Raw genomic sequence first — 15,740 nt, forward strand, 5'->3', positions numbered from 1 at the left:
AGTCTTGTGAAAACTTTTGCATTTTGAAACACCCTAAGTGCGTCTCTTCTTTTGAATGATAATAGCATAAAGTTTGCATCTGCTTTAGTTCTTTTGCACAAGTCATCTTTAGCTCTTGCGAAAATGAAAACAATAAATCTGGCACCTTATAAATAGGAACATGTTTGCTGCTTATGATGAAGGATATTCTGTGTTTGATTTGGTCTGTGGTAGATTTGTACATAATATTAACATTACTTTTACACTATGACACTTTCCTATTATCAAGTTGTCAACACATTACAGAAATTGCTTCTGTTGCGGTTAAGTGGTCAATTTTACACATCAGTGCATCACATGCATGTATGCATCAGGTTCTACTCAACCCTATCCTTAAGTATATGTGTAGACAATTCTTGATCGCTCAATCATATTTGGCTGCTGTTTTGTCCCCCATCATTGTTTTTCTTGTGCATGTGTAATTATGACTAATTTCTAGTTCCTAAAACAATGCATAATTTGTCACTGACAGTTTTCAGCAGCTTTTCCACGAAACTCTGGTGAAGTTTTCAAGACCCAAGGACCAGCCCCAAAGTTCTTACTTGCATAGCCTGTCTTTATTCACCTCTAGTTCTGGATCCCAACCACTAAAACTGGCCCTTCGAGGATGGGTAATACACCAGTTTATGCACTTCCCAAGCCTTCTCCTTCCAAATAACTCAATACGGGATGTGAATACTGACTAGAGAATGCAAGCGGCGATCATGGAAACCTGCATTCCAAACAAAATCTACTCATGGCCAAGGCTTTGGTAGTGCTGTCTGTTGAAGCCTGATGCAGCTGGCACATTAGTCCTACATCTATATGCATGAAACAGCAAATCATAGCCAAGAACAATTAGTCCTACTGTTAAGCAATAGGTCCTCCATCAGGATTCTATTCTTTGATGTGGAGGAAGCCTTTGTCTCAGCCTGTGGTATGAAAATGTCTTGGACAATTGTCGTAATGCAGCTGACACTGCAGACTTTTTATCTAAGATCAACCAAGAGTATCGGGGCTCATTTAGAAATCAGCAGAGTGTTGGCAAGAGCCAAAAACTAGCAAATGACGTGTGCTCCCCTAATTGCGATCCCGCCTGATTGAGCAGTGGGAGATTGCTTTCTTTTTAAATATGGAGCCTCATTTTGATTTCCTATCTAAGAGACTTTGCTGTAGGCTGACCACCACAGGTTCACCCACTTAACAGTCCTGGAACCTCCACTCCACTTAGAATCAGACTTTAAGCATGTTTGTTCTTATGGCGTCATAAAAAGCATGGTCGCTCGAAAGAGGAAATAAAATGATAGCCACATTTAGGGAGAAACCTTCCAGTGCACCAGAGACATTCCTTTCTTGTTTTGCCAAACACAGGTTAAGGGGTTGTATCTGGAAAAACAAAACAATGCCAATTGGAGCCTTCCTAACATATGGGGGTAGCACTGTTGCCCAGAAATTCTCCACCACAGTGATGGGGAACCCTAAGCATGTTATGGTAGCATTCATTTGCCAGACTGCAGTGTAGCATCCTCTGCCAGCAGCATGGCAGATGGCCCACTGTCCTCTCATCTGCTAACTTTGCTGATAAAATCTCTAGATGAAAAGACAACCATTATCCAAAATGAGAGGGAGGTAAAATGGATACATACAGGGGGAAATTGCTCAAATGCTTACTTCCCGAGACAGTGTAAAACTAATGCCATCAAGGAAAGCTGTGGCAAGAGTTTGACAGGTACACTTCTTGGTGCAGAGATTATGCCCAGCAGGAGTTTAAGGCCTGAACCTGCCGGTCTCCTAGAATCGTTTTTTTATACTCTTTGTAAGGGTATAGGGGTCAAGGTTCTACTCCATTTTAAACATCTGTCATGTAAGATAATTTATCTCCCTTCAAAACCTCAATATTCTGCCTTTGGCTCAAGTGTTAACAGGTATCCCAAACAACAAACACATGTGCTCTATATAACAGAGGCACACATAAGAAATAGGAGGTACTGCATTTAATTTTGGGAAGCCAACATTCCCAGTTACGAACACTGCCAGTTGGCCTCAGTGTCACCTGCTAGTATTGTCGGAACCCTTTCTGCAGTTGTAGTAGGCCTATCGCCTCTCATATGTTGATGAGTGCTTTGAATGGAACAGCATGAAGGCAGTGATTGTGTACGTCCTTGCTCCTTTTATCCAGTTTGAGATGAACTACCCTGAATCGTTCTTGCTACCTGTGGTTATTAGTAGGCCAGGGCGGATTTTGCAGAGTCGCAGTATTCGGAGCTCCACGTAGTGCTAAAAAAACTCTGCCATGCTATGCAGAGCTCAGTGAGCGGCGGTGTCCAATACATCACGCATTTTGTGCAAATTTTTGTGCCGAAAGTGTCACTTCCCTGTAAAATCAGTGTGAACGAAATCACGTGGACCACCAGAGAGCACTTCTTCCACTCAAGTAGATTTCCTACTCGAGCGGCAGCTTCTTCAACGAGAGCTGCAGCTTTCTCAATGCGAGTGGTTGCGACCCACCACAACCGCCTTTATTCAGAAATATCGCTGGGAGGTGGTCTAGCGTTCAAATTCTCTAGCTTGCTTTCACCAACTTAACTTCTCTCAGCATCTCTTCACATAGTTTTTCTCAGATCCACACAGAGGGTGGAGTGGGCACAACTCCACAAACTTTGCCTCCCCCTATTTATTAGGGTAATTCTGGGCACCATCCTAGAAAATGCCTTCAAATAAAAGGTAATGGATATCAGTCAGAGAGTGGATCACTTTCTGATTATTGACCATGGGATGTCCTTTTGGTACCAGATAACACCCGTTGCCAATGTGGCTATAGTTTCACAGGTACATTGGTGGATTCAGATGTCACAGCTGAACTCGTATGATAGGTGCTCAGCTATCACAGAGTGCCTCTCTGCAGTGTGTCCTCAGCCGTCAGCAGAGTGGGTCAGTGAGAGGGTGAATCAAGAATGAACTCTAGCTTTCACCTAATGTTCAGACATATCATATTCAGTGAGTGTTTTTTCATGTCTGTTTAGATCCAAGAAACCATGCATATTGATCAAAATCGGACACACTTTACACCTTTTCAGCACCTATGTTTTGGAATAATACAGGACATTGATGTGTGATATAATAATGATCATAACAGAAAATGATATAGCCATAAACAATTGCCTTTGCAGTTTACTGTACCTGTGTTAGGAGATTTTTTAGATTCTTGGCTTAGAAATTCCTTGATATAAAATCTGTAGACATCCACTTTTGAGTCAGTTGTTAGAGAAATGTACTGCATGTCAAATCCTTTCAGTCTGCAAAAGATATATGAACAGCTTTAATATTTTACCATTTTCTACCAGTTGACATTTGATTGCAATTAGTTACCATTGCTGCGGTATAAGCTGAAAGCAGATTCAACTTTGTATAACATGTCAATCTACAGAATTCTTTCTAAGGATTTGATTCCAGCAAATTTAATCTCAGTTGTTTCTTGTAGAAAGCAAATCCAAATACTTACATTTCATGGTAGGAGTCGCAAGTAATATTTTTTGGTAGTTGATGAAGATGGGTTGCATTGAAGCTTCCCAACAATTCAAACAGATACGTTTGAAAGAACTGTTTCCAATCATTCAGGGTGAAAGACGAGAAGTTGGAGCTCACATTTTCCAAAATAACTGTTATTAAGATCTGTTTTATTGTGTTGATTTGGGAAACACTGAGATTTTCCTGAAAAAAATGAAAAGTACAAGTTATATTTTTAATAAATAAACAAACTCTGAATTATTTCTTTAAACTAACAAACACAATAATGCTATTTCCAAGAAGAGGTTGTTTAGGTAGACATTTTCAAGGAGGAGTGCAGTTTGGTCACATAAATATGGTGATAATTAAACAACACTATTGCAATTGCTTAGTAGAAAGATATTGCTCTATAAATAATGGCAAGGTGTTTAAACACTGAAGGAAGTCAGGAGAGTAGATAAAACACAAAGGTTTAATTCCTTAATCAGTTCTGCTTTGCTGCTGGAACATCATGTATGCCCTCCATCCCCTTATTTAGAGGAGTATTTCATAAATATTTTACGGAGGAATAACAATGGCCTAAATAATTTGTTTTGTATTACCTGTTTGTTTTTCTACATTTTATCTGAATATTTCAAAATCGATATTAAACATGTCTCTACATGTTCTATGATACTGTATTTTGTAATGTTGCTCTCCATCTTCTTTATTTTCTTATCATTGTATGATATGCAATTATAACACTAACGTCCAATAAAATCAACTTTTCTCAAACAGTTTTATGTCTTAAGGGTATTTAGTATCTTTACCATGAACTTCTTCTGCTTGCCTCTGGTGTCTACATATTAGTTGTTGTAAGCTACGTGCAGGAGGATTAATGTTCAAACTAAGAGAGCAATTTGAAATGACCTCTGTGGAACACCTTCAATCTATGATTCTCTCACTTCATATACAATGCTCCCCTCTTGGTTATGTTTGCAGCAGCGGGCGGCAGTAAGAGTTCCTGCAGGGTGGTGATGAGGGGAGGGGCAGGGTGGGGGATAGTAATGTATGGATTACGGAGTTTAACAGGTGAGTAAACATATAAATAAATAAAACGAATTTCAATGCGCGCACTGCATCGCATTTGGTGATGCAGTGCACGCAACAAAATTATTTTTATTTATTTACATGTTTACTTACCTGTTAAACTCTGTAATTAATACATTACAAAACCCCACCCTTCCTCTCCCCCTTCCCACGTCACCGCCCTGCAGTAACTCCTACTGCCGACCGCGGCTGTATGTTTGTTCTATGAAGATTACAATGGTAGAACGGCAGAACCCCTTTCTATTGGTTGTTGCTTTCGACCTGTTCACCACACAGTCATCTTCATCATATTATGTCTTTGTGACATTGTTTCAATTACAAAAGGTTTCATCCCCCATTGTCATTCATTATTTGGGTTCATTTGTCAACTACAAACTTTTAGTGTTTTTACTAGCCCACTATTTTATGTTGTCCCTTAAATTGATGTCATTGCATAGGTTTCCATACCTTTCCAGAAGCAGACAGGATATTTTCCAAATACACTGGGACTTCATCTGCTGTCACAAGGCTAAGTATTTGCTTTAGCAGTGTAGAGTTGTTGATGACGTCTGGTTTCGTCAAGAGCACAGCTGTTTCATTTGGTGATAGATTTTCAGTGAGCAGCTCCTGAATATGACAGAAACAAGCATACAATGTTCAAACTGCCAGGACTCTAGCATGTAGCAAGCTTTAAAGCAAATAACTGTACTTAAAATTCATACATTAACATATATACATAGTTTCTGGAGTCAGTATGACACCAGACTGATTGCAGATTTAAAACAAATTCCATTGAGTGTATTTAAAATAGAAACTTCAAGTGCATCTACTTTGTGTTATAGAAAGTGCTCCCGTCTAAATGTCTGGCCATTCTTTTATAAAAGCGTGTAAGTTAACTTGAGGAGCACTATTATTCTTATTCGAAGAAACATATAGTGCTGGTATCAATGCTAGGAAAATCCTGCTAATTTAAGCTACTGATCCTGCCCTGAATAAAGATGGTGACATACAAGAAAGTAAATGAAAAGAATGATGTAGTGAGAAAAGACTTCAGACAACCCATCTGCTACTGGTGAAATTGTGCTGCAAAGAAATATGTTTTTCAGTGGCACCACTTACTATGCTTAGATTGGGGTACAGGGCTATAAGTTTCGAGACTGAAGCATAGGAGAAGAAGGCCCCCAAATTCTTCACTAGCCATTCCTTTGTTCCGTTTGTATTTGATGCGCATGCAGAACCTAAACAAAATAAAGGTTTCATTAAGCACTGAATAACAGGTTTTAAGGCATTGTGATGAATTTGCAATGAAAGCAGAATATTTAACAGCTGCTCTATAAGTCAGTTGCACTTATATATATCTCAAATGTGCCTAAAGAAAGAAGTCTCAAAACCAAAGTTGGTCAAAAATGCACCTATGTCAATAACAGATTTTGCCAGCCACTGAACTGTCCGTTTTGGACTTTGTGATTAAGGGGAGCATTTGAATACTTTTTTGATGCAAATCCAACATAATGTTCACATCATATTTTTTACAAAGGGGACAGCATCTAAATCTAACCTTTTATATGAGGAAGTGTACTATTTACCTGTATGGCCCACACTAGCAGTGTGACAGCGAGTAGCACTGGTATTTTACCATATTCCATTGTAGATTAATAAAATTATATTTTTGTGAGAACAGCATTAATCAATACATTTTAGAGAATTTCTTATGTGGAAAGTGAGTTATTAACTTCTGTCTAGCTTCAGACTACTTTTTGTTGTAACATTCTCATCTTTTTAAATGGGTGTATTTTCGCTTCTTTCATTTCCTTGGGTAGATATAGTTTAGTTTCTGATATCAGTAATTTACACATGCAGAGAATTATGAAAGTCACTTTAACAATGTTCTTGAAGTGCACCATAAGGTGATAATACATTTTTTTATTCACTAAAAGAATATTCGATAGGAACATAATAGAGAATTTCTTTCGAAAATTGGTTTTGCAATGCAGATTCCTATAGTAATTTTTCAATTGTAAGGGTGCGCTAAAGGTCCCACCTAGAATACAGCTGTATTGGAGCATCCCAGAAGTACTGAGGTCTGTAATTCCGGGTGTGAGATTAAAGATGTTGTACATTCCGCCCAGCAGCGATAAAGTCACAAGCTTCATATTGCAATAAAAAGAATTGTACCTGATTTGTTGAACTGTTGAGAAAGGTATGTTTCACTGAATTCGTAAATGGCATGTTTGTTATTGACATCGAGTTCAAGGACTACATCGCTCAGCTGTTTTATTCTGTAGTCATTAATAAGGGAAAAAAGGAAATATTAAGACTAAATAGAAAACCAATCCATTCACTATTAATTGCAGATATTCGAAGTAGGCATTGAAGACTTTTACTTACATTATTTGGTAGGCTTCACATGGTATATTAAGTGGTAATCGTGATAGATCGGATTCATCGATGACCCTCAGAAATAGTTCAATGACAATCTGGAAAAGTCTGACCCATTCATTCATATTTTTCAAGCTCCAGTTCATGTTGAGTGCAGATAAAGTGTTGTTCAAAAACTCTTTTTGAGTTGAAAGTGTGAAGAAAGCGGACGCATTACACAAAGTCACATTTGTAGATGAGTTTGAGCTCTATGAAAGGCAAAAAATATATATCAGTGATAAATGCTTGTAATGTGAAGTAGAAGTATGTTTAGAAGATAATGATTTATAGCTGAAAACAGAAACCATTTTAGAAAGGGTATTATTAATTTCTTTTTCGGTTGCTGAGGAGGATTGATTACTTCAACACTCTGATCACAAACTTTAAAAAAGATAGTAATTTTGGATGAGACGCACAATGTCACTTAGAAATTAGGCTATTTTTTAAATATTGATACACCCTGTGTGAATAATACAATACTTACGAGACAAATAGTCATCTTTAAAGTGCTAAGATACTGCAAAAATACTTCATTGTTGTCAAAGTGCAAGATTTGACCCAGAATTATTGTTTTTAATGTTTCATTTTTAAATTCATCCACATATATGGTGATTCCAGCCAGCTCTTCTGCTGTAAGATTACTGGGTATAAACACCTAGAGAAAATAAAGAGCAGTGAATTTCACATTTGAATCTTGAATGAATTCAATATTGAAAGAGTGTTATTATTGATTTATCCTTCCGTGGATATCATTGAAACACATAATTTCATACTCAAAAAGGCAAATTCATGTATTTCTTCTAATGTTTGAAGGTGTATTTAAAATGGCCTACCTTGTTAAAATTACTGTTGAACTGTGCAAGATCTTCAATGTTAGATTGCTGAATGAACTGCATTAGGTTTTCCTCAACCCATAATTTAATGCCTGATGTTTCACACGCGATGCCTGTGCCTGAAATAGAGTTGCGTTAAAGATTAACTCTAGTCTTGTGAAAACTTTTGCATTTTGAAACACCCTAAGTGCGTCTCTTCTTTTGAATGATAATAGCATAAAGTTTGCATTTGCTTTGGTTCTTTTGCACAAGTCATCTTTAGCTCTTGCGAAAATGAAAACAATAAATCTGGCACCTTATAAATAGGAACATGTTTGCTGCTTATGATGAAGGATATTCTGTGTTTGATTTGGTCTGTGGTAGATTTGTACATAATATTAACATTACTTTTACACTATGACACTTTCCTATTATCAAGTTGTCAACACATTAAAGAAATTGCTTCTGTTGCGGTTAAGTGGACAATTTTACACATCAGTGCATCACATGCATGTATGCATCAGGTTCTACTCAACCCTATCCTTAAGTATATGTGTAGACAATCCTTGATCGCTCAATCATATTTGGCTGCTGTTTTGTCCCCCATCATTGTTTTTCTTGTGCATGTGTAATTATAACTAATTTCTAGTTCCAAAAACAATGCATAATTTGTCACTGACGGTTTTCAGCAGCTTTTCCACGTAACTCTGGTGACGTTTTCAAGACCCAAGGACCAGCCCCAAAGTTCTTACTTGCATAGCCTGTCTTTATTCACCTCTAGTTCTGGATCCCAACCACTAAAACTGGCCCTTCAAGGATGGGCAATACACCAGTTTATGCACTTCCCAAGCCTTCTCCTTCCAAATAACTCAATACGGGATGCGAATACTGACTAGAGAATGCAAGCGGCGATCATAGAAACCTGCATTCCAAACAAAATCTACTCATGGCCAAGGCTTTGGTAGTGCTGTCTGTTGAAGCCTGATGCAGCTGGCACATTAGTCCTACATCTATATGCATGAAACAGCAAATCATAGCCAAGAACGATTAGTCCTACTGTTAAGCAATAGGTCCTCCATCAGGATTCTATTTTTTGATGTGGAGGAAGCCTTTGTCTCAGCCTGTGGTATGAAAACGTCTTGGACAATTGTCGTAATGCAGCTGACACTGCAGACTTTTTATCTAAGATCAACCAAGAGTATCGGGGCTCATTTAGAACTCAGCAGAGTGTTGGCAAGAGCCAAAAACTAGCAAATGACGTGTGCTCCCCTAATTGCAATCCCGCCTGATTGAGCAGTGGGAGATTGCTTTCTTTTTAAATATGGAGCCTCATTTTGATTTCCTATCTAAGAGACTTTGCTGTAGGCTGACCACCACAGGTTCACCCACTTAACAGTCCTGGAACCTCCACTCCACTTAGAACCAGACTTTAAGCATGTTTGTTCTTATGGCGTCATAAAAAGCATGGTCGCTCGAAAGAGGAAATAAAATGATAGCCACATTTAGGGAGAAACCTTCCAGTGCACCAGAGACATTCCTTTCTTGTTTTGCCAAACACAGGTTAAGGGGTTGTATCTGGAAAAACAAAACAATGCCAATTGGAGCCTTCCTAACATATGGGGGTAGCACTGTTGCCCAGAAATTCTCCACCACAGTGATGGGGAACCCTAAGCATGTTATGGTAGCATTCATTTGCCAGACTGCAGTGTAGCATCCTCTGCCAGCAGCATGGCAGATGGCCCACTGTCCTCTCATCTGCTAACTTTGCTGATAAAATCTCTAGATGAAAAGACAACCATTCTCCAAAATGAGAGGGAGGTAAAATGGATACATACAGGGGGAAATTGCTCAAATGCTTACTTCCCGAGACAGTGTAAAACTAATGCCATCAAGGAAAGCTGTGGCAAGAGTTTGACAGGTACACTTCTTTGTGCAGAGATTATGCCCAGCAAGAGTTTAAGGCCTGAACCTGCCGGTCTCCTAGAATCTTATTTATACTCTTTGTAAGGGTATAGGGGTCAAGGTTCTACTCCATTTTAAACATCTGTCATGTAAGCTAATTTATCTCCCTTCAAAACCTCAATATTCTGGCTTTGGCTCAAGTGTTAACAGGTATCCCAAACAACAAACACATGTGCTCTATATAACAGAGGCACACATAAGAAATAGGAGGTACTGCATTTAATTTTGGGAAGCCAACATTCCCAGTTAAGAACACTGCCAGTTGGCCTCAGTGTCACCTGCTAGTATTGTCGGAACCCTTTCTGCAGTTGTAGTAGGCCTATCGCCTCTCATATGTTGATGAGTGCTTTGAATGGAACAGCATGAAGGCAGTGATTGTGTACGTCCTTGCTCCTTTTATCCAGTTTGAGATGAACTACCCTGAATCGTTCTTGCTACCTGTGGTTATTAGTAGGCCAGGGCGGATTTTGCAGAGTCGCAGTATTCGGAGCTCCACGTAGTGCTAAAAAAACTCTGCCATGCTATGCAGAGCTCAGTGAGCGGCGGTGTCCAATACATCACGCATTTTGTGCAAATTTTTTGTGCCGAAAGTGTCACTTCCCTGTAAAATCAGCGTGAACGAAATCACGTGGAGCACCAGAGAGCGCTTCTTCCACTCAAGTAGATTTCCTACTCGAGCGGCAGCTTCTTCAACGAGAGCTGCAGCTTTCTCAATGCAAGTGGTTGCGACCCACCACAACCACCTTTATTCAGAAATCTCGCTGGGAGGTGGTCTAGCGTTCAAATTCTCTAGCTTGCTTTCACCAACTTAACTTCTCTCAGCATCTCTTCACATAGTTTTTCGCAGATCCGCACAGAGGGTGGAGTGGGCACAACTCCACAAACTTTGCCTCCCCCTATTTATTAGGGTAATTCTGGGCACCATCCTGGAAAATGCCTTCAAATAAAAGGTAATGGATATCAGGCAGAGAGTGGATCACTTTCTGATTATTGACCATGGGATGTCCTTTTGGTACCAGATAACACCCGTTGCCAATGTGGCTATAGTTTCACAGGTACATTGGTGGATTCAGATGTCACAGCTGAACTCGTATGATAGGTGCTCAGCTATCACAGAGTGCCTCTCTGCAGTGTGTCCTCAGCCGTCAGCAGAGTGGGTCAGTGAGAGGGTGAATCAAGAATGAACTCTAGCTTTCACCTAATGTTCAGACATATGATATTCAGTGAGTGGTTTTTCATGTCTGTTTAGATCCAAGAAACCATGCAAATTGATCAAAATCGGACACACTTTACACCTTTTCAGCACCTATGTTTTGGAATAATACAGGACATTGATGTGTGATATAACAATGATCATAACAGAAAATGATATAGCCATAAACAATTGCCTTTGCAGTTTACTGTACCTGTGTTAGGAGATTTTTTAGATTCTTGGCTTAGAAATTCCTTGATATAAAATCTGTAGACATCCACTTTTGAGTCAGTTGTTAGAGAAATGTACTGCATGTCAAATCCTTTCAGTCTGCAAAAGATATATGAACAGCTTTAATATTTTACCATTTTCTACCAGTTGACATTTGATTGCAATTAGTTACCATTGCTGCGGTATAAGCTGAAAGCAGATTCAACTTTGTATAACATGTCAATCTACAGAATTCTTTCTAAGGATTTGATTCCAGCAAATTTAATCTCAGTTGTTTCTTGTAGAAAGCAAATCCAAATACTTACATTTCATGGTAGGAGTCGCAAGTAATATTTTTTGGTAGTTGATGAAGATGGGTTGCATTGAAGCTTCCCAACAATTCAAACAGATACGTTTGAAAGAACTGTTTCCAATCATTCGGGGTGAAAGACGAGAAGTTGGAGCTCACATTTTCCAAAATAACTGTTATTAAGATCTGTTTTATTGTGTTGATTTGGGAAACACTGAGATTTTCCTGAAAAAAATGAAAAGTACAAGTTATATTTTTAATAAACAAACAAACTCTGAATTATTTCTTTAAACTAACAAACACAATAATGGTATTTCCAAGAAGAGGTTGTTCAGGTAGACATTTTCAAGGAGGAGTGCAGTTTGGTCACATAAATATGGTGAAAATTAAACAACACTATTGCAATTGCTTAGTAGAAAGATATTGCTCTATAAATAATGGCAAGGTGTTTAAACACCGAAGGAAGTCAGGAGAGTAGATAAAACACAAAGGTTTCATTCCTTAATCAGTTCTGCTTTGCTGCTGGAACATCATGTATGCCCTCCATCCCCTCATTTAGAGGAGTATTTCATAAATATTTTACGGAGGAATACCAAGGCCTAAATAATTTGTTTTGTATTACCTGTTTGTTTTTCTACATTTTATCTGAATATTTCAAAATCGATATTAAACATGTCTCCACATGTTCTATGATACTGTATTTTGTAATGTTGCTCTCCATCTTCTTTATTTTATCATTGTATGATCTGCAATTATAACACTAAACGTCCAATAAAATCAACTTTTCTCAAACAGTTTTATGTGTTAAGGATATTTAGTATCTTTACCATGAACTTCTTCTGCTTGACTCTGGTGTCTACATATTAGTTGTTGTAAGCTACGTGCAGGAGGATTAATGTTCAAACTAAGAGAGCAATTTGAAATGACCTCTGTGGAACACCTTCAATCTATGATTCTCTCACTTCATATACACTGCTCCACTCTTGGTTATGTTTGCAGACGCGGACGGCAGTAGGAGTTCCTGCAGGGTGGCGACGAGGGGAGGGGCAGGGTGGGGGATAGTAATGTATGGATTACGAGTTTAACAGGTAAGTAAATATATAAATAAATAAAACGAATTTCAATGCGCGCACTGCATTGCATTTGGAGATGCAGTGCATGCAACAAAATTCTTTATATTTATATACATGTTTACTTACCTGTTAAACTCTGTAATTAATACATTACTAAACCCCACCCTTCCTCTCCCCCTCCCCACGTCACCGCCCTGCAGGAACTCCTACTGCCGACCGCGGCTGTATGTTTGTTCTATGAAGATTACAATGGTAGAACGGCAGAACCCCTTTCTATTGGTGGTTGCTTTCGACCTGTTCACCACACAGTCATCTTCATCATATTATGGCTTTGTGACATTGTTTCAATTACAAAAGGTTTCATCCCCCATTGTCATTCATTATTTGGGTTCATTTGTCAACTACAAACTTTTAGTGTTTTTACTAGCCCACTATTTTATGTTGTCCCTTAAGTTGATGTCATTGCATAGGTTTCCATACCTGTTCAGAAGCAGACAGGATATTTTCCAAATACTCTGGGACTTCATCTGCTGTCACAAGGCTAAGTATTTGCTTTAGCAGTGTAGAGTTGTTGATGACGTCTGGTTTCGTCAAGAGCACAGCTGTTTCATTTGGTGATAGATTTTCAGTGAGCAGCTCCTGAATATGACAGAAACAAGCATACAATGTTGAAACTGCCAGGACTCTAGCATGTAGCAAGCTTTAAAGCAAATAACTGTACATAAAATTCATACATTAACATATATACATAGTTTCTGGAGTCAGTATGACACCAGACTGATTGCAGATTTAAAACAAATTCCATTGAGTGTATTTAAAATAGAAACTTCAAGTGCATCTACTTTGTGTTATAGAAAGTGCTCCCGTCTAAACGTCTTGCCATTCTTTTATAAAAGCGTGTAAGTTAACTTGAGGAACACTATTATTCTTATTCGAAGAAACATATAGTGCTGGTATCAATGCTAGGAAAATCCTGCTAATTTAAGCTACTGATCCTGCCCTGAATAAAGATGGTGACATACAAGAAAGTAAATGAAAAGAATGATGTAGTGAGAAAAGACTTCAGACAACCCATCTGCTACTGGTGAAATTGTGCTGCAAAGAAATATGTTTTTCAGTGGCACCACTTACTATGCTTAGATTGGGGTACAGGGCTATAAGTTTCGAGACTGAAGCATAGGAGAAGAAGGCCCCCAAATTCTTCACTAGCCATTCCTTTGTTCCGTTTGTATTTGATGCGCATGCGGAGCCTAAACAAAAGAAAGGTTTCATTAAGCACTGAATAACAGGTTTTAAGGCATTGCGATGAATTTGCAATGAAAGCAGAATATTTAACAGCTGCTCTATAAGTCAGTTGCACTTATATATATCTCAAATGTGCCTAAAGAAAGAAGTCTCAAAACCAAAGTTGGTCAAAAATGCACCTATGTCAATAACAGATTTTGCCAGCCACTGAACTGTCCGTTTTGGACTTTGTGATTAAGGGGACCATTTGAATACTTTTTTGATGCAAATCTAACATAATGTTCACATCATATTTTTTACTAAGGGGACAGCATCTAAATCTAACCTTTTATATGAGGAAGTGTACTATTTACCTGTATGGCCCACACTAGCAGTGTGACAGCGAGTAGCACTGGTATTTTACCATATTCCATTGTAGATTAATAACATTATATTTTTGTGAGAACAGCATTAATCAATACATTTTAGAGAATTTCTTATGTGGAAAGTGAGTTATTAACTTCTGTCTAGCTTCAGACTACTTTTTGTTATAACATTCTCATCTTTTTAAATGGGTGTATTTTCGCTTCTTTCATTTCCTTGGGTAGATATAGTTTAGTTTCTGATATCAGTAATTTACACATGCAGAGAATCATGAAAGTCACTTTAACAATTTTCTTGAAGTGCACCATAAGGTGATAATACATTTTTTTATTCACTAAAAGAATATTCGATAGGAACATAATAGAGAATTTCTTTCGAAAATTGGTTTTGCAATGCAGATTCCTATAGTAATTTTTCAATTGTAAGGGTGCGCTAAAGGTCCCACCTAGAATACAGCTGTATTGGAGCATCCCAGAAGTACTGAGGTCTGTAATTCCGGGTGTGAGATTAAAGATGTTGTACATTCCGCCCAGCAGCGATAAAATCACAAGCTTCATATTGCAATAAAAAGAATTGTACCTGATTTGTTGAACTGTTGAGAAAGGTATGTTTCACTGAATTCGTAAATGGCACGTTTGTTATTGACATCGAGTTCAAGGACTACATCGCTCAGCTGTTTTATTCTGTAGTCATTAATGAGGGAAAAAAAGGAAATATTAAGACTAAGTAGAAAACCAATCCATTCACTATTAATTGCAGATATTTGAAGTAGGCATTGAAGACTTTTACTTACATTATTTGGTAGGCTTCACATGGTATATTAAGTGGTAATCGTGATAGATCGGATTCATCGATGACCCTCAGAAATAGTTCAATGACAATCTGGAAAAGTCTGACCCATTCATTCATATTTTTCAAGCTCCAGTTCATGTTGAGTGCAGATAAAGTGTTGTTCAAAAACTCTTTTTGAGTTGAAAGTGTGAAGAAAGCTGACGGATTACACAAAGTCACATTTGTAGATGAGTTTGAGCTCTATGAAAGGCAAAAAATATATATCAGTGATAAATGCTTGTGATGTGAAGTAGAAGTATGTTTAGAAGATAATGATTTATAGCTGAAAACAGAAACCATTTTAGAAAGGGTATTATTAATTTCTTTTTCGGTTGCTGAGGAGGGTTGATTACTTCAACACTCTGATCACAAACTTTAAAAAAGATAGTAATTTTGGATGAGACGCACAATGTCACTTAGAAATTAGGCTACTTTTAAAATATTGATACACCCTGTGTGAATAATACAATACTTACGAGACAAATAGTCATCTTTAAAGTGCTAAGATACTGCAAAAATACTTCAGTGTTGTCAAAGTGCAAGATTTGACCCAGAATTATTGTTTTTAATGTTTCATTTTTAAATTCATCCACATATATGGTGATTCCAGCCAGCTCTTCTGCTGTAAGATTACTGGGTATAAACACCTAGAGAAAATAAAGAGCAGTGAATTTCACATTTGAATCTTGAATGAATTCAATATTGAAAGAGTGTTATTATTGATTTATCCT

At 37.9% G+C, this 15,740-nt stretch overlaps 1 protein-coding gene across 1 annotated transcript in view; it reads right to left on the bottom strand.

The window, feature by feature from the left end:
• The window catches only part of LOC147684691 (uncharacterized), a 378,108-nt gene that overhangs the window by 314,972 nt on the left and 47,396 nt on the right, over window positions 1-15,740 (bottom strand). The window contains exons 43-57 of the mRNA XM_086939726.1: window positions 15,486-15,656; window positions 14,972-15,210; window positions 14,758-14,861; window positions 13,702-13,820; window positions 13,051-13,209; window positions 11,514-11,722; window positions 11,192-11,307; window positions 7,845-7,963; window positions 7,496-7,666; window positions 6,982-7,220; window positions 6,769-6,872; window positions 5,713-5,831; window positions 5,062-5,220; window positions 3,521-3,729; window positions 3,199-3,314 (exon numbers count right to left, since the gene is read on the bottom strand). Of these exons, the coding sequence (XP_086795852.1) occupies window positions 3,199-3,314; window positions 3,521-3,729; window positions 5,062-5,220; window positions 5,713-5,831; window positions 6,769-6,872; window positions 6,982-7,220; window positions 7,496-7,666; window positions 7,845-7,963; window positions 11,192-11,307; window positions 11,514-11,722; window positions 13,051-13,209; window positions 13,702-13,820; window positions 14,758-14,861; window positions 14,972-15,210; window positions 15,486-15,656 (2,353 nt within the window). The remainder of the gene's footprint in view (window positions 1-3,198; window positions 3,315-3,520; window positions 3,730-5,061; window positions 5,221-5,712; window positions 5,832-6,768; window positions 6,873-6,981; window positions 7,221-7,495; window positions 7,667-7,844; window positions 7,964-11,191; window positions 11,308-11,513; window positions 11,723-13,050; window positions 13,210-13,701; window positions 13,821-14,757; window positions 14,862-14,971; window positions 15,211-15,485; window positions 15,657-15,740) is intronic.

Source organism: Lissotriton vulgaris, chromosome 10 (assembly GCF_964263255.1).
Source record: "Lissotriton vulgaris chromosome 10, aLisVul1.2, whole genome shotgun sequence".
NCBI lineage: Eukaryota > Metazoa > Chordata > Amphibia > Caudata > Salamandridae > Lissotriton > Lissotriton vulgaris.